The sequence below is a fragment of the Apteryx mantelli genome, chromosome 4 (assembly GCF_036417845.1).
Source record: "Apteryx mantelli isolate bAptMan1 chromosome 4, bAptMan1.hap1, whole genome shotgun sequence".
Taxonomy (NCBI): domain Eukaryota; kingdom Metazoa; phylum Chordata; class Aves; order Apterygiformes; family Apterygidae; genus Apteryx; species Apteryx mantelli.
This window is the reverse complement of record NC_089981.1, coordinates 21040489-21067996: the sequence shown is the minus strand read 5'-3', so window position 1 is coordinate 21067996 and position 27508 is coordinate 21040489. Positions and strand designations below refer to the sequence as shown.

General features: G+C 41.7%; 1 protein-coding gene across 2 annotated transcripts in view; it reads left to right on the top strand.

Moving 5' to 3' along the window:
• Window positions 1–27508, top strand: part of LRP5 (LDL receptor related protein 5) — a 170439-nt gene that overhangs the window by 76954 nt on the left and 65977 nt on the right. For both annotated transcript variants that reach the window (XM_067295934.1, XM_067295933.1), the window contains exons 6-7: window positions 9590–9986; window positions 10526–10697. In XM_067295934.1, the coding sequence (XP_067152035.1) occupies window positions 9590–9986; window positions 10526–10697 (569 nt within the window). The remainder of the gene's footprint in view (window positions 1–9589; window positions 9987–10525; window positions 10698–27508) is intronic.

Below are 27508 nucleotides of genomic sequence, written 5' to 3'. Positions count from 1 at the left end.
TAGCCTTGATTTTGGTTGTATTGAGAAGGACCACTCATGTACTACTCTGTTTAACACGGGGGAAATGAAGAAACAAAAGGAAAATCCTATTTTCTCTTATTCCTAGAGCTGCCTTGACTGCTGCCTGCATGGCTGCCCCCACCCCCCCCTTGTCCACTCCTATGTTTGTAATACGACAGTGGAAAACCCCAATCTTTTTGTTAGAAAATACTTTGACTTCTTTGGTGCCTTGTGTCCTGTGCTCAGTGTCTGGCTACCAGAAGGAGATTCTCATCCTGAAGTTCTGCAGGGCTTTTTCTCAGTCCCCCTCTCCCTACTGTGCTCCTCCCAATGGTGTATTATGCTTCCTTTGCCAAGTTCGCTGTTCGCTTTGTTAGACCGAGCGGTGACTTCTTCGAAAAATGAGGTGATGCAATTTTTCATCCTCTGAAGGAGGGGTTTGTGTAATTGGCATCTCCCTAAATGCCAGCAGTCACACTAGTTTCATAATCCTATTGGGATGTGATTTTTCCCAAGCGGATGGTCTGGTCAAAGGCCTCATCTTTGGGTGTTTTGTGTTAGACCAGAACGGAGGTTTGGATCATAGGCGTTTTTCCCCCTCTATTTCTACTCCATTTCATAAAAATGTCACGAGTGGTTTTTTCATTCATTTGTAGGTCTTGTTTGTCATGAGCCTTTTTTCCCTTGCTCTTGTTAGTTTATGTTTATGATTTTATTTGTTCTGTATGAAAAGGTTACATTACTTTCTCCTTGTAGCAACTTTTATCCTCCTAAATGGGGAGTAATTTGTGTAGCAAAAATGAAATAACCTCTTATGGAAATAGCTGCCTTTAAAATTTCATTGGATAAAAGCCATGTTTTCTAATGCTATAAGGAACGTCATCTTCTAGCTGTGTTTTCAGTGAGTTTACAGGACTGTTGAATGAAATTGTTTTTTCAGTCTTGGTGCATGTTTCAGATTGACTACTGTCCTGGTCTCATAAACACGTCTAGTTGTGTGTGAATCACACCCTAAGTCTGCACCGAAAAGGTTTACGGGTAAACTTGGTTATCTTGCACTCACCATGGGCTGAGTACATAGACATGAAAAGCTCCCAAGACCCAGTGATAACTTGCTACGCTGCTGTAGTTTGCCTGCATCTTCAAATGCTCTCTGGCAAAGCTCTGTATTTTGCTGCAGCAGTAAGGTTGAGACGCTCCCTAGCTTTGCCAACCCCAATTTACAGTTGTTTACAACTTTTCCCATGATGTTTACCCTTTGGACAGATGATGGTGTTAGCTCAGAATTGAATTTTCTGTGGCTCCATAATATTTGGAACATAATAATTAACACTTAAACTTCAAAGGATGGTACAGCTATTAACCTCAGAGGGGGCCTGTGGGATGTAAAGTATTTATTCCTGTTTGTGTAAAAGAAGAAACTACAGTGCAGAGGAACTAATATGTACAAGGTCTCGTGGTGAGCTGGGAACACATGGAATTGGAACTCGAGAACTGGGATTGTAGTAAAACCATTCTCTTTCTGGTCAGTATTCAGAAATGTGTTCATTATGTGTCTTGAGGGGTTTTAATGGGTTTTTGGTTGACTGCATATTTGAAGGTGTACCAGCAAAACTCTGTTTAACAAAAACTAGGCGGTAAAATGGCTGAGCCACTTTTGAGGGCAGTGATTTCATACTCTGAGCCAATACGGTTGTATTTCTCCAGCAGAGAATAGGTGATTTACAACTTTTGGGTCTATGCTTTCCAAGGAAATACCAGTGTACCCTTTCTCTGCCACTGGGGATTCCTCACAGACTTTTTCTTGGCCCATCCTTTTTCCTATGGGTTGCTATGAGCTGTTATTAAGAACTCTGTGCGGAGGAATGTTAACTTTTTGTGCAAATGAAAAGTAGTCGCTGGGACTAAGATATCTGTGATCTAACGTTCAGGTATGCCACACGTATAGTATAGGCAGACCTCAGGATAAGGGGTAAGATTTAATTGTTCATGCTCTTTGAGGTCTTTGGATAAAGTCTCTGTAAAAATGCCAGTTGTTTGCTTGGTAGAGCGATGGCCAGTTGTGCTGATCTTTGATTCTGGTTGCCGCAATGCAGTTATGACTGATACACTAATCCTGGTTTCAGTAAGTCTTCATGAGAATTATCTAGTCCTCTGTCAGTAGTAACTTTATAAAGTCTTGTGTTCACAAGTGTAAGATTGGATATGTACAAACTTAGGTTGCTTCACAGAACCTCAATCCCGTCAAATAATATTAAGACTACCGGAGTAGGGTAACTGTCGTCTGTGTTGCAACAGCTTTCTCTGGAAGAGAAACTTTACATCCAGCTTAGTCAGCTGTTTTGTGCTAATGATCTTATCAGCTGTAAAGTTTAATTAATATTCTGTTTGAGGGTTTCCCCCCCCCCCCAGTGGCCATGTGAACATGTGTCATAACTCTGTCTGCAACTGTTTTGTTTTTTTCCTGATTCAGGGAAAGTAGCTATGAGAAGTCTGCCACAGAGATGATGGAAGAAACAGTGGACAGTAGCTTTTCAGTGCAGCATGCAGACAGATATGATGTAATTTATGAGTGACGTGAGTGTGCTGGCATTTCCTTTCTTTGTCAGAAGTGTTAGCTTTCCGTGTGCCTGCTTACCTTTCGATTAGATCGAGTTCTGTCTGAGTGAGGTCACGCAAAACATTCTCTCAGATAAACCTTTCCTGGTTCTGGTTGGTTGGTTGCCTGCTCCCACCATCTGCAAAGTCTCTGTTTTAATCGGTAAACCTGATGTGGGTTACAGGCTCTTCCTAGTCCGCAGTGGCAAGTAGGAGAGTACGTTCCTCGCTCTTCCCAACCCAGAGCCATCGCCCCTGCAGCATGAAGCAATGCTCTCTTCCGCTCTAACTGGGCGATAAATCAGGAACTGAACTGGGACACAGAGTATTGCTAGTGTTGCAGCTGGTTCTGTTAAGGTACCAAAATCAAGGAGAACACACAAAAAGAATTTCCATGTATCTTTAGATATTACCACAGTTTGTTTCAGCTCCTGAAGTACTTGTGTTTCCAATGGAAGCTGAATTCCAGGCATGGGGCTTTACACGGTGCTGTTGATACTGGATTGGAACCTCTTGTAGTGAGTTGCGTTACATCACTTTTCCTGGGAAGTGTGGCTCACGCTAAATGTTTGCGTGAGGTGTTGTAATTGTTTTGAATATTGGCGAGATTATTAAACAGCATGGCAACGTTTCCTGTGTTTCATGTACTCCGTGCAGGATAATGAAGTTTTCTTCCCTCCTTTCTCCCCTGCCTTCTCTCTCCTTTTTGCCATACCCTGAAACTTTGCCAGATAACTCACTAAATTGCTTCAACTAACAGAATCCCTTGCTTTTCTGATAAATCTGTTTGGTTTATCAAGAGTGCTGAGATAGCTGTACTCAAGCAGCTTGTAAAAAGTCGCCTACAGTCAAAGTATTTTTAATGCACTGTTTTCAAAAAGCGCTTACTATTTTGTTCCTTGGAGAAGCACTAAAAGCTCGACCATTTCTACAGTTTAGCAGATTTTTCCCACAAAAATAGGGATTCCAACCAGTTGCCTGGAAGTAGCCTGAGCGCAGATGTGCAGATGCATGCACATGCGCATACACAAAATTGGGGGAAGAGAATCCCACAATAGAGCATTGTTCCAGCCTGATTAGCAGCCAGACAAATGGGAAGGGAATAGCATGGCGCTTTCTGGCATGGATTAGCAAAGGCAACCACTGCAGCCTACATTTGTTTAGGTTGGGTGAATAAATTGGAGCATTTGTTACTGTATTATGGATGTCTTGTCACTTGTCAAATGTGAAGTGGGCCAAGGGAAGAATAAAAAAGGCCCTTGTCAAGCTGGTGAGATGGCCTGCTTCATTGCTGTCAGCTCTGATTGGAGTTAATTTTGCAAATAGAATACAGCTGCCATTTTCAGCACTGAAGCATGAATTTTTATTAATGGGAGCACAAAACAACAAAATCACAGCAAACATTATACCTACCATGGGCATTAAAAATAATGGATTACTAGGTGTGGGAGGAAAGTATCACATGTACGAACAAAAAAAGACTCTTAAACTGTTTCTGTAGGGTTTCTTGATTGCAAAGAGAGAATATAGTCTTTGGGGAGTGAGAATTAGCTTTCTTGAACTGTATTATTTTGTTTTCTGTTCTGTTTGTTTTTTAAATTCAGATATTGTTAGCATTGGTTCTGCATGTTAACCAGAACAGTTCATGGGCTTGTATGGCTATTAGACATACTCAAACGTGCCATGGAAGGTCTGCAGAAAGCTTGAGGGGAATTAAAAAAAAAACTAGAGAAAAATAAACATTTCAAAGTTTAAACCACTTGGAAAAATAAAACAACAGTTTGGACTTGGGCCTTTTTAAATGCTTTCTAAATGGAAATTTTAGAGGGACCTAATTTCTTCTGTTTTTCTGGTCTATGGTTGGCACAGAAGACTTTACATAAACTTCTGCAGGAGTGTTTGGTTGCTGCAGTTGTGATGTTGTAGCACTTAGAACAGTTTGCATTCTCTAAAAGGAAAAAAAGAAGGCTTTTGCTCACTGTGAGGTGTTACATATGACCATGTTTTAACAGTAATTCTGCTGGGAATCTCTTGATCATGTGATTAAGAAAGTGACTGCTATGAGAGGTTTTTGAAGACTGATTGAATTAAATGCTGTAGAACTTTTTAGCACTAGGTAAATAGCAAACTCTATTAGACAGGCTATATTTAATATTATACGAGACATGTCACAGCATAACTCTTCTGCAGCCTTCAAAACATTCTACCAACGTTAATAATCAAAATGCCTCCATGGCAGAGATAAAACTAAATGAGCCAGAGAAGTGTGTTTGTCCAGGTGCAGAGAGCACCCATGACGGTGCTCAGGTAGGTTCTCCTCTCAGTGCTGTGCTCAGAGCCTGCTGCCATAGTCCACTCTTTTTTTCTAGCAGAAATAATAAATGAAGTAAAGTAATAATCAAGGCAAATATGCATATAGCAAACACTGTGATTTCCGGCTGCATTGTGATACAGGCCAATATTTTTGTGCCTATCACAGAACTGGCCGCAGTAATGATCTTTGTACCAACCTTCAAATGGTGGGGCGGGCTTAATGAGACATGCTGCGATAACGTTTTCCCTGTTCACATGTCTTTTAATGTCTAAGGATCTGGATACATGGCTGTCAAGAAACTGGTTGTGTAATAATTCAGCTTCATTAGAAGCAGATGCATCTCTGAAGCAGAAATTGCTAAGCAGCCACAACTTCAAATAGACCAAGGAGTTCATTCTCCTTATTATTTCTTTTCCACATAAGTTGCAGTTAAAGGTATGCTAGAAATTGTAAGAATTTTCCAAGCATTCAGTGCAACTACTGATAAACTGTCAAGATTTTCAACTGGAGTGGAGATTTTTTGTGGTCTGTTATGTAAACAGAGAAAACAGCCTAATCCTGAAGGAGAAGGCGTGGTTTTCCTTGTCCACATTCATTTTCAGCCGTGCTCCTCCATGGGACAGAAGAGTGGTGCATGCCTGCAGAACAAGCCCCAGCTGCTGAATAGGGCAGAGGCAGGGTCATGTTTCCCTCTGCATGAAGGCTGTAGTTAAAGTGGAGCTGTTGCTCAAGGGGTAGTGGCTCTCCTGTTACTGCTCTCTGGCCAAAATATCATTTTGTGGGCAAGCATGCGTGTGTTCATAGGCACAGGTGGACACATGACAAAGCTAGATGAGATAAAGTTGAGTCTGGTTATTGCTGTTCTGAGGCCTCAAAGGCTGCTTTGCTATTACCTGTGGATTTTGGGGGGATCTTAACAGTGTCTTTCAGCCTGTTGCCTAGCCAGCATCCGCCGACATGATTTGGGCCTTAGACTTTCATCTCGCGGTTCCTCCCTCTACTACATTCAAGCCTGACCTTGTTCACGGTGAGCCAATGCGTTGTGCGAAGAGGCAAAACATACGCGTGTTATTCTTATCTGTCCGCTCCCGTGCAGTGACACTTGTAACGCTGGTCGTCTTAGAAACGCGTATAACATTGGTGATTGCTGCGTTATCAGTTTGCAAGTGTGCCTTTGGTGCGTCTCTGCTTCGCGTCACATTGCCTTGAATATTGTCATCGCAGGCACGTTAACGCATTGGAAATCAGAACGTTCAGATGGATGTGAAACAGAGCGCTGTGGGTAACTGAACAGCTCCAGGGCTGCTCACTTCTGGAGACAGGAGAACTGAAATAATGTATCCCCACTTTTCTGGTCTGACAGAACGTTTTGATGACCAAACGCATCCTCCTTTCCATATTGAGTTTTGAGGCCTGAATCTTTGCCTAGCTTGGACTAAACATAACATTTTATTTTGAGTCCCAGAAATGAGTGATTCTGAACAGAAGTGTAGAAGCAAATGAAGCAAAGAAGTTAATGAAACAAAACAGATCTAAAAACCTTTCTATTTGAACAGGCTTCATGAAATCCTTGTTTTAACACAGCATTATATGTCAATTTTGAATACAATGCTTTTACTATGCTGTAGATGGTCCCTTTCTGTTTATGTGGATTTTCTGCACATTGTTTGAAATCAGCATAGCTGTTTGTGTGACCTCTTTTCTAACCCAGCTTCGGAGATGTCAGCATAGCCCAGAAATACCGGTTATGGGGCAATCCTTGACGTAGAAGGGAACAGAATCACAAGCTAGGGACTTCTTTTGGTCCCAGATAGCTTTTTAAAATACAGGTACAGTCTGTATATAGGTACAGCCTTTTGCCTGTTTAAAGATACTTATATTGCATTTGATATGCTCCAAAATAGCTGACGTCACCTTTTATTCATGCCCCTTGCCATTATATATAGTTAATCTTTTAAAGATTATTTCTCTGACTGTGCATTTAGCCAAGAAGCACAGTAGAAAAGGAGGTATAAACTTCATATTTGATTTCTATCCATCACAGTCTTTTTTAACAAAATGGTTGATTAATTCATTTTCTCTGTTCAGAAGGGATAACCATCATCTCCAAACATGATGTAGAATATCAAATTCCGTTATTTTTATTTAGTTGAAGATGTTTCTTTCCAGGAGACTCGTAAAGCTTTTAAAAATGAATACTTCTGCTGGAAGTGCCTTCTAATGACTGCTGACATGTGTCCCTTAACAGAAAGGAAACTGAAAAAATGAAAACCTTGTTGCTGTGTTTACCTAAGGGGACGGTGGGAGAAGGAAGCCTTAGAGGTTGTCTGGTCACCTGGGGCTGTTCCCTCTCAACTTAAGCAACAAGTTACTAGTTTTGATATGTCTAAAGAAGTGATAAGAGCTTTGAAGCGTAAGAAACTCTTCCTGAAAAAATGTTTTTATTTTGCAGCCTTTGAGTTTAGAAAATCTGTTTTAAGGAAATTTGATGGCCGACTGCTCTCTCACATAGGCGTAGCTGTCCGGGACATGTGGGCTCTCCCTCCCCCGTTTCCCCCCATGGTTTCTGTGCTCTCAATTATTGTTGCTTTCCTTCTGCCCGAGCCTTCCCTCAAAGTTTGCTGGTACAACTGATGCTCTGGAAATCAAACCTTGTCAGCTAGCGTTGACTGTGTGCCAGCACACGTGTTCTGGTCTGGTTGAAAACTTACACTGATGGTTTTATTTCTGCTGAGTTGTTTTTTAGTCGGATCAGCTCTTTGGTGTGGTTTGCAACAAACAGCCATGCTACCTGTTGCGCTTGCACTTGAGAAGGGGTGGTGCAGAAGTGAGTACGAGCAGCCAGTGGCAAGGAGAAGGGCAGCATCACTTCATTCAGGAGCTGCGGTGACTTAAGATAGCTCAAAGTATCCATCAAACCGTGTCCTCTGTGCTGTGTAGGTGTTGAATCTTGCTTGGGTGATGTAAGACACTGCTTTTCTAGGTCCTTCCTTTCTTCTTAGAATATGCTTCCAACCTGGGCACTATTTCTTCTCAGAGCTTTGGAGATGGTATTGGGAGACTAAGCTATTATATCCAAACCCAAAGCAGATAGTACAGTCTGCCCCCCAGAGTGAACGTGAATTTGGTTTTGATACACAATATATTAAACTTCAGAGTCTCTAAAACTTCTTACGCATGCCTAGGTAAAACATTTTCCTAGAAGGAGATTCTCATGAGGATTTCCATTTCTGTTTTTCTTAGTGGGCTCAAAAGATGTTCCCATGCTGGCCATTTTCATTCAGTCTGGGCTACTGGTGGGAACTGAAAGCTGCCACCTCCTGCTGGTGCTTGGATGCCTGGATGAAATGAAGCAAGTGACTTTGTTCTGGGTCTCAGTTTTGGACCATTACTAAACCATAAAAATTACCTTGTCAGTGTTCAAACTCCACAGCACTGATTTAGTAATGGAGTAGGAAAAAGACAGATACCCTTTCTCTTACTTCTTTTTTTGAGCAGAAGCATGCATTGGGTGAATGGGGGGAAAATGTGTTAAGCAACTGGATTATTTTTGTTTTCTTAGTGATAAAAGAAGTTGCCAGGAAGACAACACTGGAGACTCCATTAGTGTTTGAAATGTGCTCTGGGGTTGTTTTTCACCCTTTTTACCAGCACTGAAACTCTGCAATTGGGAGGAGGAGTAGGGGAAAGAAAAGAAAAATCCTGTTGCCTCAGAGTTGGTTTTGTGTCAGTTTTGGGCAGATGAGATGTACTTGCAATATTTGCAACTTGCTTTCTCTTTGGACTGTCTGGAACAAATCATTGATGTAATTTGTTTACGAAATACTCTTATGTTACTCCTGTCATTTCTTCCATAGGGCTTTTGTGTGAAAACCACATCTAATGTGCTCATACAGCTAGTGGGGAGGTTGGCTGAGCTGGAAAATTCTATACAGCACCATTAAATGTCTGGTTGTAACCCACCAAATTACTTCTTTGGTTGATGCTAATAAAGCGAATGTCATTGTTTTGCCTTCAGCCTGGTGTAATCTAACATTTTGCAGTTTTTTCCCTGTTATATCTTTCCTGACAATGGATAAAGTACCCACAATGGATAAACCCACTTTATATAACTGGTCTAAAAAAAATCCAATTCTTGCTTGCTTGGAGGGATGGCAGGGACAAGGACAGGGTTTGATGCCAGCAGCTTTTTCAGGGATGACTTTACGAATATTGGTTTGGAAACTTGGTTAGACCTGGGTCAGCACAACATTCCTACCAGCACTATTTCACCTGTGGAGACAGCAGCTTGCTAATGTTGTGCAGCTCTTGTTTTTTACTGGAGAATGTGGTAGGTTGTGGTACAAGTTGAAAGTTGGAGCTAACTGTCTGCAGGCTGCACCTCTGCGTTGGTTGGAACCCATTCGAGCTGGTCGTTGATGTGGTCTTTGAGGAATCATCTGCATGTTAAATTTTACTTGAGTAAAGGAAGGCTGCTGGTTTAAAGTCCATCAGTTGTCCCCACTTAACTACCTAGGTGTATGCTGTCATTCTGGATAGAGAACGCTATGTTCCGTAATAGGTTAGCAGCTGAGATAAAGATGCTGTCACTGTGAAATAAGGGTGTGAGTGCAGCTAGCTTGTTGAGAAGAAGAGCAACAACAAAAAGATACCATGCGTGTTTTTTTTTTTCCCCAGGTGCTGAAGAAGTCCTGCTGCTCGCTAGAAGGACTGACTTGAGAAGGATCTCCCTGGACATGCCAGATTTCACTGACATTATTCTGCAGATAGACAATATCAGACACGCGATTGCCATAGACTACGATCCTGTGGAAGGCTACATCTACTGGACTGATGATGATGTCCGGGCAATTCGTCGGGCCTACCTTGATGGCTCTGGAGCACAGACTCTGGTAACCACAGAAATCAACCATCCGGATGGAATTGCTGTGGACTGGGTGGCAAGGAACCTGTACTGGACCGACACGGGAACAGACCGCATTGAAGTGACCCGCTTGAATGGAACGTCAAGAAAGATCCTTATCTCAGAAAACCTAGATGAGCCCCGAGCAATAGTGCTCAATCCTGTAATGGGGTAAGTGGGGTTTTTTTTGTTTGTGGTTTTTTTTTTTTTTTTTTTTTTTTTAAATGAGAGAACTGTGACAGGTCTTGGGGTCCTGTTTTTGGTCTCCTGAAACTGTTATAAAAATCTGCAGACTATCAGATGGTGTGTATATTAGTTGTCAAGCGTTCCTTCTGTTCTACCGGAAATCATTGACTTTCCCTTGCTTCACCCCTTTAGCACCACATATATAGATGGTGACTGCTAAGTATAATGTTATTCAGCAAACCTATACGTTGCCTATTTGTTTTAATATCTTTTTTTCTGCAACTCTAATATTATCATAACTATTAAAGAATTGGGCTCCTGCACATTTTTACTAGTTTGATTTTATTTAAACCTCAAATCTGAGATCGACATCACTGGTTATGGTTAGAATCGGTTTGTTTGCTGTTCCTGGATCCAACCTGGAGAACAGAAAGTGAGCAAGTTCTTTCAAAAGTGGAACAAGTCTTGATAATTTTTGTCTTGCACATTATTTGCATTGACTTTTTCCCTCCTTTTCTTTACAGCTACATGTATTGGACAGACTGGGGTGAAAGTCCAAAGATAGAATGTGCTTTTCTGGATGGCTCAGAGAGGAGAGTTCTGGTGAATACGTCCCTAGGTTGGCCTAATGGCTTGGCATTGGATCTTGAAGAAGACAAACTTTACTGGGGAGATGCAAAAACAGATAAAATCGAGGTGAGTAATATAGCAATAGGTGTGTACATTCTTAGAAAAAAACCACTGTTCTTATGTTCAGGTTTAAGTCTTGGATCTATTTATCCATTTTTCGAGAAGTTTATTGTCCTGTTAATCTGAATATTATAGTTAACAAAACAAGACATTTGGAAAGAAAGGAAGCACATTCATGTGCTCTCCTGGTTCAGAAAACTTTTGCAACAAATGTTACATTTGTTATGTCATCGGATAAGCATTGGAGAAGATAACACTCCTGCACTTGTACTGGGTATAATTTAATTATTTAAAACCTCAGGTTTTATCTGAGGCTTTTGCAACAAATGGGGATACTTGGGTAGAACCTATCTAAATGGTGTTTTGACTTGGCTGTGGTGCTTGGTACTAGTATCTGAAATTGCTGCATGCAAAAGAGCTGGTACAAGGTTTGTATACAGGAGAAGATGGGTGCGGAGGCCCTAAAGAGCCGTATTTCCAGACCTCAATGGATTATGTGGCGTCCAGACATGTGGAAGAGAAGTAATTTTTCATGTACTGTGACACTTAAAAAAAAAAAAAAAAAAAAAAAAAAAAATCTATTCCGCCTGCTTTGAAAACAGTGTAGCGTTCTACCTCTGAATCTGTGGAGCAGGAATCCTCCTCACAATGTTGTATAAACATTTATGAGAATATTTAATATTTCTTAATTGTTGAAGAATGTCTGATAGAATATGGCGTGATTGCCTTGTGCCCCCCTTTCTTTGGGAAGAAACATTTAAAAAATGCAGTATGTTTATCCCATCTATCTACTGCTCAAACTTTTATCAATCTAATGCAGACATGTTCCTGTACTAGTCAAAGCTGGACAAATTATTCATCCATTTGCTATAATATGCTCCCAGGAGGGAGGTCAGGAATTGTCCCTGGAGATCATAATTTTTCTGAGATTCATTGCTTTAAGTTTAAGATATGATCAAAGCAGGCATCTGTACTGGTCTAGTCAGGTACTTTGGCAATGGCACAGGGGAGGCCTGAGATGTACCAAGAGACATGTTCCTAAAGGAGATGCCTTTTTTGCTGTTCTTTTCCGTTAGTATCCTAAGATTTAATCTTAATCTAAAAGAATGATTGTGAAGTATGCTGCCGCAGAAATAAATCGTGTCTTAGATACAGCTAAAGACAAAGGTAATTCCACTGAGAACAGAAGGCGATAGATTAAATAACTTAAAAATTTAGAATCAGGTTTTGAGGCAAGGTTTTTTGAGCTTCTGAAAATGAGTTCATGAACTTCTGGAGTTTCACTGAATTGTGAGCAGCACTTTTTGACTGAGAGGAAATTCAGCAAATTGCTATAGCTTGATAATACCATGATGGAGAAGGGCATGGGGATTCTGTGTAATCTAGAAACACTGATCTACAATCACTTTATAAATTTCGGTGGACGTGTTCACGGAGTTGCTGAAGTCTTGTATATAGTAGTGGGCTTTCCTGCACGAATGCATCTCTCTAATTAGAGGCAGCCGAGACGGGCAAGGTTGAGATGTCAGGACAGGCGGGAGGGCATCTCGGTAAACACAGCACAGATGCAGCAATACCCAGCTCCTGATGCCTGTTGAGCAAACTTGGCCTCTTACCTAGGACAGAAATACTGTTTGGCAACTGTTGCTGTAGGAGCAACAAACAGTTTAGAAGAGAGCTGGCAGTAAGGTATTGAATGTGATGTTAGTGACAGAGGTGCCGCTGTCAGGCCAACCGCTGTAAGTTTTTCACTGTTTTTTCATGGCTAGCAGTAAAGACATGGAGGGGGATGCAAGTCAGCTAAAAGGATGCTGGGGAGATGACTGGGAAGAGAGAAGCTCTTCCGAGGGGATGCAGAAGGATCTGAATACAGCCAGGTCTCGCAGAGGAGGCTGAAAGAGTTGCTTAAGATCCTGTCGTGTCTCCCCAGCCCTTCTCTCCCAAATGCTTAGTTTCGAAATCAAGTAGTTACGATCTGCATCTGGTCACTGGGTGCGTTTGCTCATATTTCTGAGAAATGAGGAAAAAATGGGATTTTGAGCCTCGCTCTAAGCTTGTTACGGTAGGTTATGATGAATTTCAGGGTTTGGGTGGCAGCATGAGACTTGAGCTGAGGTCAGACAAATTCAAAAATTCTTACTCTATTATCATTAGATTGTGAGATTTGTCACGCAGACAAATGTTCTTTTTAACGTCTTGTTAAGCTCTGGGCATCTGGTGGCAATAGTTTCCATCAGCTAATTGAGCTGGGCTGTTAATATGAAGTAGTAGCCTCTCCTCTGCAAAGATGGTGGAAAAACATTTTTAAAACTAAAGCTGCTAAACGATTAGCTCTGGTGATTATTTCAAAAGGGAGTTCTCCAGGGAATTTGAAAGTAAGAAGAGGGGAATAACCTAGCTAATTGAAATCAGTTCAGAAACAGGATTAACAAAACAGAATGTCAGAATGAAAGAAAAAGTTTTCCCTCCTTTAAAACATTAGTTAGAAGTTTTCTTCCCGTGGCGTAAACTAGTTGGCTGAAGTGGCGTTTGGACGAGGCTACTAGCTAGGCTGCTCTAGCAGTCTATTTCTGTACCGATACCCGTGGAAAGAAAAACAGAAACTTCACCCGCGGCCATGCCCTGTGAAGGCCATGGAGCTCTCCTGTCGTTCGGGGGTGTAGTATATGCTGCATTTTTGGATATATGAATTCTGCGGCTTTTGGAAAGAGCTCTGCTCTCTCAAATTTCCACGCTCAGGAAAATGGGAAGCAAGACTGCCCCGTAGCTCCAGAAAGGTAACTTTAGAGTTTGGCAGCGGCTAAGCACCGGGACTAGCGGAGCAGTCCTCTCCCTTCCTCACCTTTCAGCCTGCAGGGCAAAGAACATTCCAGCTTCCACCTTTTAGAGCTGGGGCCTTCGTTGTGCAACCCATTTCACTTGAGTTAAGCAGTCTGTTCAGCCTGTCTTCACTGTAAGACAGGGAAGCCAATGATACTATTTAGTTTGGCTTCAAAGTTTAGGAAAATCAGGGAAGCCAAAGTAAGGGATTTTTATTCCCCCAGGTTTTTTTTTATTTATTATACTTACTTTTTTGTGGTTCTTTTCTATTTTGAAAAATTGAGAGAAGAAGGTGGTTTGCTTGGTCTTGCAAACAGAAGATATTTTTTACATGGGATTATGACATTTGTAGATATCTTGATTGCTACATATTTGGCAACCTAGTTTTCATTGTTAGCACCAAAAACTGAATCTCAGGCCTCCTAGCAATTGGTTCCACATGCTCTCCGATTAAAACAGGTATAAATAGTCTTATTTTGAATTCCTTTTTTAACCTTGTTCTCTGCATGCTTGGAATTTACTTTTGCTAGCTATCATGAACAGATTCCTTCTGACATTTACAAATACCTAAACAGGCCCATTTAGGACATGGTGGGGAAAAAATGTCAGGAGTCTTTGTCTGGAGCTTGGAAGAGTCCTTTCTGGACTGGCTTTGCGCAGCCGTGTGAGTTAAAACTGCACTGGCATGTTATCAGCAGAAATGGCTTATAAATGTCTATTGCAGAACTTGCATCAGAAAGCAAATTTTCAATTTCCATTTTGGAACATGTGTCAGACACGTTTGCCTTCTCCTGTCTGCTTGGGAAAGCACTGCACGACTTAACCCGTCGTTGACACAGCTCAGATATTGGCCAATTCCAAACCGGTCTCTGGTAGACCTTCTTTTTGTTAATATTGTGCTGCGTGATCAAATGAGTGCACTCAGGAGATGTTCTGTAATAGAAGGAAATTTATCTGATAGGTTGTATTGCCACACTTATTGCTCATCTTGGTGTATTTGTACCCTAATGGGCCTTTCTTAAAACGTTTGTGTGTTTGAGGTTCCTTCAATATCCCAGATTCCCCTAGTAAGCCATGCTTCATGCTGCTTTCCTACCTGCTAGCTACAGTGTGTTTGAATCTCCCTGTCCGGTATATGAGGTGGGACGTTTCTGGTAGTATTTTATACTTACCGTTGAAGCTACTCTTCACTCGAACATGAACTCATTCTCTCGTGCGTGCGTTCTGTTGCCAAGAACATGCCATTTAAGTGGCTAGCCAACGCAGCTGGCGTCTTGGTGATTCGCTCTGTATGTGCGTGTAGGTCTGCTGCATCTGCAGTTTGCCAAAAACAAAAAGCAGCTGGCTGCGAGTCGAGGATGCGTGTTTAATATTTTATGCTATTGTCGACCTAGCTGGGTATTAGGATTCTTTTCTTTTTCCAAGTAAGCACCTAAAACTTCCTAAGGGCGAGTTACTGCCTAAATCTAGTTATCTTAACATCTAAAAACCAGCCTAGGTAGGATGGTAGGCAGTGAGCTGCCTCGTAATGCATTATGGTAGCAAAAAAATAAAAGTTGATGAAGTTTTGGGTGGTTTTCTCAGTTGCTGCACTGAGAGAAGAGAGTTCCTGGTTCATCTAAAATAACATTCAGATGTACGTTGAGCACTCCTGAAGGAGGAAGGCTCCTACGGGTTGGAGGGTCCCTACACAGTTTTCCTAAACGCTGCAGCCGCACTCTACTGCAGAAGGCAAAGGAGGTAGCACGTGGCCGGTGGCATGTGGGGGTGTCTGTGTGTGTGCTGCTGTGTGTGTGCTGAAGATGGTAGGCAGAAGAGCTGGGAGAGGGACACTGACTGGGCCGGAATAGCCAGCCTGCGTTGGTGTAGTGGGCTGCTTAGGCACACGCTCTACTCACACCCTCTTCTTTTTAGAACAAGTTTCTGCTGGGTTTTTGCAGTGCTGTCACTTGATAAATAGTTTTCTTATCTAAAAGCTGCAGTCCCAGATTCCTGAAGCAATTTTAAATCTTCCAGGGACCGAGGATCTGCAAAAGGTGTAAGGTAAAGGAGAAATTCCTGTCTCTGTCATGTTCCTCTATCCATCATCTTTTACCTGCCACAAAATGTCCCAGTCTTACTGTGTATAAATTGCAAAGTGGAATAAACTGAAATCATAATTTCTACTACTTTATAGAGCATAGTTGCACTTAAAGCCTGTGAAGGGGGGGAAATAGTATTAAGTCTAATGCCTGATAATGTGAAAAGTATGCTATTAAAAGCATGTAGCTTTTCTGGAGCCTTCTGAAGACTGCTTGTAGGAATTGCTTTCATCATATAATACATATTCAACTGCTTTCTATTTAGAAAGAACAAGAGCGAATATCGCTTGTGCCTATTTGTGCATCTCTCTGCTTGCTATTCCGCTCTGGTTTATGGTATTTTAGATCTGCAGGGAATCATCTTACTCTCCCCAGGAAGGCCTCTTTATGTACTAAGTTCTTAAACAGACACTAAACTTTATGCAGCTTGGAAATTTGATAAGCCAAAGACATCTGTCCTGTTTTTGCTAGACCTTGGGTTTGTAACGCATTGCGAATGTGTCTCTTTTTTAATTATTATTTTTAAGTAACATATCTTGCCATTCCTTTTTGGGTGCAGTCTTCAACAATCGGAAAAGAAACGCTGCAGAGCTGTTGAGGGTACCAAGCAGCGTCCTCTACCAGGAGAGTGTGTTCTTATTTGTGTGCGTAAAGCTTCACGGGGTGAAAACAGCAGTTACTCTTTCCTGGCAGGCACCTTCCCATCTGCAGCATTCAGCCGCAATACAAAGGGCCCAGTCACTTTGCAAGCGGTTTGCATCCTGAAGAAACCATTTGGCAAGACTTGTCAAACTTTGCGTGACAGCAGCCTATGGGGCTTTCACTGCAAATTTGGCACCCCGCGGTAACATTGTTCCCGGCTTTGAAAATTTCTTGCTTAGTTTGGCAGAGTCCGTGGCAAGGAAAAATATATAGTAAATTTTGAGTCATGTCTGTTGAAATCGTGCAGTTGTCCGCACAGCTTCAGCTATGAGTAAGGGGCATAAATTAATCCAACAGAACTTTGGATTTTATTGACAGAGAAAAGGTACTTTCCAGGAACAAACACTAGATTAATAAGGATTACAGGGTTCCAGCAGAGAGAGAAGCAAAGACCCAATGGCATCCACGTGGAGAATTTCCTAATTCTCCTTAAAAAACAATTTTGTGGTTAGCCAAGTTTTCCATGTACTATTTCTTCAGTTTGCTTAAAGTGCCTTAGGTGTAATTGCCTAATGAACAATTACTGAATTCTCAGGTGGTTGTTATTATGCATGCATTTGACTTAAGTTTGTGCAATGTTCTTGGAATAAATGTTACAAAGAACATCCCTTCTGGCAGCTCACCCTTGTTGTACACCCCTCCGCCCCCCCCGCTGTCGACAAATGCCCTTCATTTATCTTTGAGGAAGACTCATAATTCTGTGCAGTAATTTTTTGCCATTTTGTAGGATGTTCAAGTCTGAAGTGTAGGTCAACGTCAGATGACAATCCTGCCGTTCACTGAAAAGTTTTCCAAGATGCAGGTATTAGGGCTGTCCTTGAAAGTTAAAGAAACAATCATTGTAGTTAGTTTGTTGTTGATTATATTCCATATAAATAGTGTGCAATGTCATTTGAAACAATTTGCTACTTAAATTGGGGTAGGCTTTAGCAGAAATTGATTGTACTCCGGAGAAAAATTAATTATTAATCTGTGTTAAAGCCGCTTTTTCTAAACAAGCCTGAGTGTACTTCACATACTACAGTTTGACTTCCAGCCATCTGACCTGAAAAATGCAATATGTAATTTCTATATGAGAAGTTATAACTGATACAATTTTGTCTGCCTGATTTATTCTGAAACAATTTATTGAGACAAACAAATCTCATAGAGAAAATAACTATTGTAAACTTATCTCCAAACGCTCATTAGACTGATGTAGAAAACTTGACGTATCAGGTCTCTATAAACGTGAATATATTTTAGGGAACCTAGTTTATATTAATGTAAATAATCCCCATACTACGTATCTGTATTAATGCATGAGAACAGAAAAATGAAATGGATCTAGAAATGGGAAATACAGGATCTGTTTGATGTAAAGAGTACATGTCAGTCTAAATAGACAGCTGCAGTAATAAAATCACTTAAATTGATGATAGCGAGGGAGCCTTCAATTCAGTGATTTTAAAACTTTTTAGTGACGATTTGATTTAGAACTGTGGTGATGAAATGGCAGCTAAATGTAACTGTTAGAAATAAATTATGAGTCAAAGTGCTTATACTTTGGTGCCTAACATGAAATACAAGTTCCGACTTCCAATACTTCACTTTAGGTAGGCTTTTAAATTGTACCCTTTCTAGGTGCGAGTGCTACATATCTAAAGCCATATGATATGTTAATCTTGAACAGCACAGAACAGAATTGGGCAATCAAATGACATGTCCTTTCCTACCGCTTGTACTGGTCTGTCCAGGATGGTACTCTTGCAGCCTGGGGTGGTGCTTTGAATACTGCCATTAGTGCCACTTCTGGGGGATTTGTTTTGGGTTTGTTTTTTGTTTTTTTTGGAATGCACTGCTCTGTGGGATTAAGCTCTGTTGTTCGAGGAGTCGCATATAGACCTCTGTCCATTTGTGGCCATTGGGCCCATTGTTCATTGCTGGAAGTTGCATATGTAATTTGGGAGCATTACTTACCACTAGGTTTTTAGTACTTTCAAATAACTTTTAGGCTCCAGTATTGCTATGTGTTGTACTTGAAGCATCAGCAAGCACAAACACTGTTGTAGATGAATTTTTTTTGAAGGGAGCCACTTGGTATCTAGGCAGTGAACATCGTTGCGTGAGAGCTAGATTTGTTGCACAGCGTCCGATAAACTAGTTTATAACTGTCTTTTAAGATTCTGAAGGAATAATCTATACTAGTGAGCTTGGGACCGAATTTTTGCCAGCAGCCAGATAGTCATAGTAGACTGGATAGTCCTCCCGCAAATGACTCCTCCTATCTTGAAATGTTGTCACAGGGTTACGGCAGTTCTTGGACTTTGTTAGGACTGATGACAAATGAGATATGATTGCCTTTCCCAGAGGGACATTGCTGGAATGGAACACGGGCTTTCTGGGAGGGAAGAGAGCTGTATCTTTGACATCAGTGCTGTAATGATGACAATTATAAATATCTGTTGAGAGCTGCATAAAAAATAAAGCAGATTCTCACTAATCCTGAAAAATGATGTAAAGCCTAACAGGGCTTCTTTGGGGAAAGGAGGAGTGCAGCTTTAGGAAGAAGAAAGAAATCCAGGAGCTAGGAGGAAAGACTCTTTTATCGTTTTCTCTTCAAGAATCCCCCGTCTCTCATCTGCCTGCCTGCTGTGTTCTGCTTGCACCATCAGGCTCGTCATCAGATTTGGAGGCAAGAATAAACACCTCCGTTCAGACCGCCAGGGATGTTGGTGGAGTCTCAACTTCCTCTGCTGAATGAATTTTGAGTTTTCTGCTCAGGCATATTTGGCATGATCTTTCTTAACTAATTTGCTGCTGTTGAAATGGTGCTGCAGTTGGAACCTTGGACACGCCAGGCCATAGTTTTTGAAGAGGGACCACTGAGGTGAAATGCAATCCTCGGTAGCGTTCAGCAGGTCAGGCCTCTGAATGGTTGCAAATCCTAATGGTTTCTTCTGAATTTAAACTCTCTCCGTTTTGTTATAAATTTTTAAGACCATCTCTGATTCAGGATTTTCTGGTGTGACACTGCCTCTTTCTGGAACACAGAAATATAGTCAGGCTCTACCTGCTAACACAAGATGTCCATGTCATGTTTAAGAGCGTAGAGCCTTCTTGCTCCACTCTCCTAATTACGAGACTAGTTGTCTGGATTTGCTTACTGTTTAATTAGGAATTTCCCTGTGTTATTTTATACCTTGTACCAAGTGAGCTTTGTTTGCTTTTGAGAGAACTGTTAGCAAGTATGGAAGCTGCTGGAGAAAGTGAGATCCAGGTTTATACCAAGTGAGAGGCTCTAGTTGATCATAAGTTTTGCATCTCTCTGCTCTGAACTATGTAGTAAGGAGAGAGAGAGACTCACCTACCAAATAGCAGAAAATAAACCGATCAACATGAATTTTCTCCTGTCCTCTTTCAGACTTTCAAATTAGCTACTAGGTGAACTTATACCTGAGAAGGGGAAAGGTATGACAGTGTTGAGGAGGAAAGTGGATTTTTTTTTTTCTTCATACTTCAGCAGTCCCGAGTAAAACTTTCTGCCTTTCCTGATGGGATGGGATGTGGGGTGCCCCCGAGGGTGGGTGACGACCTAGCCGCAGGCATGCTTGTCTGGATCACCTTTTGCAGCAGCCTAGTAGAGGGGTGTGAAGACTTCAGGACTCAAGGGAAATGTCACAGACCAAAAATGCTGTACTGTGTCTCCTCAGCAGCATGTGGTGCTGGGAGTGCGTTCTTAGTTTTTTAAGCTGAGTGGTCCCAGAGAATTTCAAATCAAATTGAAGACCCCCAGCTCTTTTCTTCATGGTCTAGGGCCAGCATATTGAAAAGACAGCTTGCTGATCTGAGGTGAAGACTACAGTCTACAGTACTGTTGAGAATAAGTGTATTTTCCACAGTAAAAGTGAGTTTGGTCTATAGTAAAGTTTTTCCTAAGGGTTGTGCTGAGACACTGGAATTAAACATACACACACACACACCCCTACCCCCAATCTGCAGGACCTAAAAAAACCCATCAGTTCAGTACTCTGTTCCAAGTGCAAGGTTCCTATTAGTTGTCCTTGCCTTCACCATCATAAATACCCAGGAATGTACATCTGTAAAGAAGTAAAGCAAAACCAACCTTGCAGCGAAACCCTGTCCCGTGGAAACAGGCACAGCATGGGCTGCTTTTCCCAAACAGAGGGTGCAGAACATGATGTGGCATATGCTAGTCATACCACTTAATGCACTAGTAAAAGACTCTCAGATAATGATTTGATTAAATGAGGACCCTCTGTAGAATATTCTTGATCCAGGGATTCTCCCAAACTTTTTATGCCCAGCTTGATGTTTCATCCATTAGCTTGACAATGAAAATCCACAGATACTGGCAGCTGCAAGTTGCAATACTACTTTGAGTCTCTCCACACAGTGGAATCTCTACTAGTATAAAGTTATTTTCCTCTACAACCATTTGTGATTTATTACGGGTTGCTGCATAGTCATAAAAACCTCTAAATCTTGTCAATTTTCCAGGGACCATATAGTTTTGTATTTTTTTTTTTTAAGGGAAAACTTAAAAACTGAGCAGCTGACCAAGAGCTGCTAATTTTGGTCTTTGTGGAGTGCTCAGGAATTACTTCTGTATGTGCAGCTTCTGCTATATTTATCAAGAGGAAATCCTGAGGATGTATTAAACTACAAAGTTGAAGAATTATTTGAGTTTTACATGCTTGAGGCTCTCCTTTCTCACTGAAGAATTATTTTAGGCTATCTGATATCAAATCACCTTTTTCCGCTTTGTTAGGGGGAGAATTCTGCTTTGCTTCCCCCTACTGGGATCAACTTTCCGTATTGAAAAGAGGGATTTTGTATTCAGCTGTATGAAGGCTTCTGTACCTATGAAGTGTGGCATTGGGGACATGCCTCTCCCCCCTTATGAGAACCCAATATTTTTTCTGGCTCAGCATAAGTATTCCAGCTGCTAAGAAGAAGGTGGCTTCTGTCTTGCTTGTAACTTGGAGTTCCTTTGTCAGGCTAGCAGACGTGATAGTTAACGGGTTTTGAATTTAGTAACTTTAGTAATCTAGAATTCACTTGCCGTGTTGTTTGCCAGTAGCTGTGAGGTTGTGTAGTTCTCTTCTCCTTTTTGCTTTTGTTTTCTAAATTTCACCTTTTTATTCCCAGAATAATACAGAGCATTGCTGTCCAGCTCACCTCTTCCCTGGGGGAAAGATAAGGAGTTGCTGCTAGCGATGCCCCATGAATGTTGTCCTACCACCGGGTCGAAAGAGGCGGGTTTGTTTGATCTGACCCTGTCACATAGGTCTGTTTGTCACCGTAGTTTGGAAACTTAACTTTTCACTGGGAAAAAGTCCTTCCCCTGCTGTTATTTTCCTATTGCTGTTTTGGAAGGAAAGTATTGGAGAAACTTGCCCTTTCTGTGTCTGGCACTCTCCTCCTCCTCGTAGCTAACCCTTTGAACGCGCTGGGGAGGACACCGCACCCTTTTTGGTGTTTATTGACCTTAGGTGTGAGCTTTTCAAATGAAAAGCACAGAGTTAGTGCCGCAAACGCAGATTTTAGCATTCTTCCGTTTCAACTGCTACTCCTTTTTGGAAGGGGAGGTTCTGCCCTGGTGATGGTATTTCACAGTGGCATGGAAGCTAGTGCTGGAAAACACCGGCTGGTTTGTCTTTCGCTCGGCTGCTGTTTTGTCGCGGCAGCGACTGCTCTGGGCTGTCCCGTTTAACGTGAGAGCAACGCAGTGTGCCGCTGTCGGGAGGGCAGGCTGTACCTACCGGCAAAATCTGTTACCTCCCATCGGGACGCATGTGAGCCTGGGTGCCGTTAGAAGCGGGAGCCCTGACACGATGGGCTGGCCTCATCCAACACAGGGCTTCCCGCGTTTCTGAAGAACGCGTGCTGAGAACAGAGAGAGGTGTCTCGTAAGCCTTGCTTTTGGTGCCGTGTTGGATTCGGGAAACTCTGAAAGCCGTCAGTACCGTTTTTCGACTCGCGTCACGTGGCCCTAATGAGAACGAAGCTTACCGGCCAGACCTGACAGCCACCACCAGCCTGCCCAAGTCTCCCAAGGCTGCCTGCGACGGTGGGAAACTTTCCTTACAAATGTCTGCCGTGTAGACGAGACCAAAGGGTTTTGTGTCTATTTAGCCTTTGGAAAAACCCTTCAGTGTGCTGAGGGGATAGCAGTCACTCAAAGGAAGACTTCCTTTGCTGGCTTGATTGACCAGAGTCACTCTGTGGGAAAGGAAGCTAACTTATTCTCAACTGAAGGTGACCCTTGCCTTTTTGTGAGCAATAAAGACATAATAGAGGCCCCGTTTGGGTTCAGGGGAACCCCCACAGCCATCTGCACACTTCATTGGCAGAAGTGGCTTTCACTTGAACTTGCATTTGACAAGTGTTTTCTGTCTCTTTCTCATTCAGAAGGGTCCTTCAAAGCCAACTAATTGAAATGCTCTCACCCCTCACTCCTTTCCCTCCTTCCCCCAGATTCCCTTAGATTGCTGGGCGCTAGCATTCAGTCTTAATGAGTAGAAATGCGGGCGCTTCCAAAGCTCGCGTTTTGTTGTTTTTTTTTTTTTTCTCCCCCCTTTCCACCGGGACGTCTCTAAAATCTCTTTTCCACACTCTCTAGCACCGGCTTCATAAAGGAAAAGTTGGAAGAAGGGGAGGAAAAAAAAAAAGAAAAAAAAGAAGTGTTTCTGTTGCCTGTTGCATTGCTATTCCTCGCTCCCCCCTCCCCCTCGGTTTTTCATAGCGCTGGACTTTTTGAAATGAAACACAAATCAGGTCTCTGGAATAAAAGGTTGCGAGTCTGCCTTGTGGCATTTGGAATGAGACTATTCACTGCCTGAATGACTATAAATAGCAAGCTAGGAGCTGCGTATTTCTCAGCTCAGGCTCCCTGCAAAGAAGCGCCCTTCCCAGTAAAGGGTGACTTTTGAAAGAAACCTTGTTCCTTGTGCTGAATTGAATTGCTCCAGGAATTCTTCTCCGTGCGGCTCGCATAAAAGGCGTTAATCTCTAATTTATTTCTCCTTTTAAAGGCAGCCTTCTCCGTAATAAATATATATTCTTTAGCCGCGTAGCCAGATATGCCTGTCTTGTCTGTGCAGAGTTTCGTGTAAAAGTCTGAACGCAGAACAAACATTGTTCTCTGCGTTTTGCTGCTGAAAGCTTTCTTTTGGCTCTGCTCCAGCTGTCGGCTGCTTTTTATCTTGTGTTCATTCTTCAGTAAGAAGGCTAAATTAGTGGCACTCAGGTTTTTTTAGAGTCTGAGGAACAGAATGGGAATTGTGATTGATTTTTATTATAAAAGATTTGATTCTCCCAACAGACTTCTGATGTTGCCGACATAAGAACCCCAGTAGCTTACTGTTGCAGTTCTGCAGACAATTTGTTTGGCTGATTTGGCTGTTAAAAATGCTCATAAATCCCCTGTGTTGTGCAGTTATGCAAATCTAGTGTCATCTTTTTTTTTTTTTTTTTTGCCCTCCCTTTTCAGAATTACTCTTGGTATTAAAGAGAGAAGCACAGTGGACTGGAGAAAAATGTTTGACAGGTTTGTGAGTTGGCAGAATTAAAGATTCTTGCACCCCAGTCCAAGTTGTTGGACTGGCTTTTTTCTTTTTTTTTTCCCTTTTCTTTTTTTCATCCTAACACACTGCTGTTTTGTGCAGAATTATTTTGAAAGCTGCTTCTAATTTTCTCCTTGGACCTTTTGTTTCACAGTTTTTCTGCCTTCTAAAACCGAGAAAGGATAGCCTTCTTTGTAGAAAGCTTTTTCTCTATTCAGAATATTTAAAGAATGGTTCTATATATTTCTTACATTGCTGTTTTCATTACTGCTGGATTCCTAGCTTTTATTGTTTTTTTGTTTTTTTAACAGAGGAATGAAAAGGTTGAAAAATACCCCCCCTGTATTTTAGTCTGTTCATGGTTTGTAGTGGAAAAGTATATTTTTTCATTAGTGTTAACATAAAATGAAAGCAACAGCTAACAAACAGGTAATAAAAGGAGTAATATGCAGTTGCTGTTCATATAAAGTATTTCTAATAAAAGGAAAAAACAGCAGAAAAAGAAATGTGCTTTTCAGCAAGCCTAGGAAAGCAGATTAAGGGGTCTCCAAACAGGCGAAGGAGGGAAGAGATTATATAATTTGTAATTTATTTGCAGTTTTCTAAATTGTAATTTCCTTCACTTAAAGGCTACATTTCTACCAACTCTAATTGGATTTTTCATAGCTGGACATATGAGTAATAAACTCTATAGAGAAATGCATTCAAGTTGGTCATTTCCTTCTCTTGATCCTGGCCCTTGGGACATCTCGATTATCCTTGTCATTTTGTCTGGGGGCTGGTTTCAGTCTGGGGCTCCATATGTTTTCCATGTCACCTTTTATTGTGTGACTTCCTTTACCTAAGAGGGGCCCCTGCTGTCCTTTTGCTTTTGCAGCTAGCGTAGGTATTTCTGTCGCCTTTTCCCTTTCCCTTGGGAGCCTGTTGTGAGCCATTGTATGAAGACACTGGCTTCTTTCTGTCGGTTTTCATCTTGCCTCGTCTCTGGTGACTTTTGTCCGACGTTTGAGGCCACTTTGTAGATGTCACCTACCATCCATTCATAGCTGTAAAACTTGCTTGCCGCTATTGCCATCTTAGCTCCTCACATTATGTATCTGTCGTTTTTTTCTGCCTGTTAAGTGACTGCTGCATGGAATGTTTTGCCTTTATAAATCTTCTTGAGCCTAGGTCTGAGTTTAGAAAGACAAGGGATTGTTCAGGTTATATTTTGTCAGTTATTTGTCTGAGTTCCCTTTGAGTTCTTCACTGGAGTTAAGGCTACTTTCATAACTATTTCTAACAAAAAATGCAGTGTTTTTCTCAGCTCAAATATTGCATTGACTTATTTTTAATAATGCCCACTAGTTTATAATTATGTGAAATTTTGAATTGCATGCTTTTTTCTTATTCAATAATATATTTTTATATCTCTATGGTTATTTAACATATATTTAATAATTACTTATGTATACAATCTTGGGAAGTAAAACACTACAATTTGTAAAATGGGTGCTGAGTGCAGAGTGCACCTTTCTCCTAGCTATGAATGTGGTTGTATTCCTTGTTAAAATATCAAACGTTTTTGGCAAATCTTTGAACTTGGGGAAAGAATGAACTTCCCAAGAAGGACGTCATTAGAACCTAGGTAATTCCTTTCTGGTATATGTTTTATTAACTGGGATGCCTGAAACCCCCATTGCTCCCACCCAGCGGGTAAAGCACAGGAGAGCACCTCTGCTTTAGAAACCAACAGCCATAAAAGCTGTGCCCCTGGAAAGCAGGCAAGTGAGATCTGTCTCTAGGAAGCAGGATTGCTTTCTGTTTGCCTCCCCTGGGCTGCTTCTATCTTGAGCTGGCTCAAAGGGGCACTGTAGACCAGCTGCCCGTTTATCGTCTTCCAGGCCAGATGAACATGAATCCTTCTGCTCTAGCCCCGAGCAGTTAGCGTAGACCTACATGAAGGAACTGCCCACTCAAACCCCTTGTCTCCTGAAAACATCTCAGAATGGGTCCGCCACTTACCAAGTTATCGGTAAGATTTAACAAACAGTTGTTATCTGGGTCTTTGAGATAATCCTAAAATGTCTTGTCAGTGGAGGTGATTATAGCCGTTTTTGTTAGTCATAGCTTCATAGTATTAATCTGAATGACTGGATGCCTATAGATCAATTGGAATCACAGCTTTTTTGGGGCATGATTTTGTTGGTATAAACCGTGCAGTCTCCCTGAGGGCTTATACCATCAAGTCCTCTGGGTGAGATGCAAGAATACAGTTCAATCTGTGGAGCAGAGCTCATGTTCCAATTTTAGTGCATCATACAATGTCTCCAGTGAAAGATCTGTTTTGGTTTGAGGCCTCCTCCCCACCTTACTCAGATGACAATACAGAGAGTTTTACAAATTGTACTTGAAGAGTGTGGATAGTCAGTCTTCTAGTTCACCCCCTCAGGTTCCTCTCTGGTCTTGTCATGTGAGGTTTTCCTAGCCCAGAAGCAATGAATATTTTAGACTCATCCCAATTCTATGCTATAGTTTGTGCTACTGACAGACAGACTTGCAGTTTGAGCTTCATCTGTTATGGAAGAGGCGCAGGGCTCTGAGCAGTAATGGCTAGGTAACTGCACTTGTCCAGTGATGTACGGTGTAAAAAAAAAAAAAAGGTTGCTTTTGCTTTAATACTGTTTTTCCTGTGTACTTGTGTGTATTTGTTTTTTTTCATTTGCTTTTCTTCAGTCTAACTTCAGAAGGTTACATTATCATTAACTCTCAAGGCTCAGGGTTTCAGTGCCCATAGGAGTCAGAGAAGACTTTCCTCTCGCATGTGACTGAGAAGATGTATTCAGCTTGTCCACGCCTGGAAGCGTGACACTGAATGAGAGGTCATGGTCTGAGGGGATGCAGAAAATCCTTCTCTAATATGTACTTGGTGTGCCTTATTCATATGCGCAGAGCCATAAGGATGACTTGATTTGGGATTAGGAAGGAATAATCTCCAGATTGCTGAGAATTTGCTGTCAAGGCTGGTGTAAGAATCTCTTACTCTGACCATTGGATGGAGGTGGGAGCCATGGGTGTACGTGGCAATATTGGTGCCATCTGCTCTGCCTGTGGCATGCAGATTAGTCTTCAGGGCAACTAGAGGGAGCTCAGGATGGAGAGATGTGCATGAAATTCAATGGACCCTGCTTTAATAGCCGGTTTTGAGTTTGAATTCCGTGAAACATTTATTGAGGTGGTGGTTTCATGTTCAAACTTCTTGCTTGGAAGGCAAAGCAGATAACGTTTCTTTCTGGCAGAAAGTGTTCTCCGCTTTCCACTCTGATAGATGGTGTCATCATAGGGCACAATAGAATAATTGCATATTCCCTGTTCTCACTGAATAACAAGGGGCTGTCTGGGCACTGGACTTGCTGATGCAGACTCGTGCTCCCTGGAAATAATACAGCCATCCAAGTCTATTGTCAGAGCAAGCCCCCTTCCTGTGTATTAATGGGAGGCATATTATTAAATCAAATGAGTCGAATGTTTGCGCTCAAGAGAAGCTACAACCAGTTTGAAAATAGAGCCAGTACTACTTGCATGTAGCAACGTGAAGCAGAAGCTGGACTGAAAGCGTGTGTATTTGTTAAAAGGTGTAAGTGAAATATTTGTCATGAGCATTAAA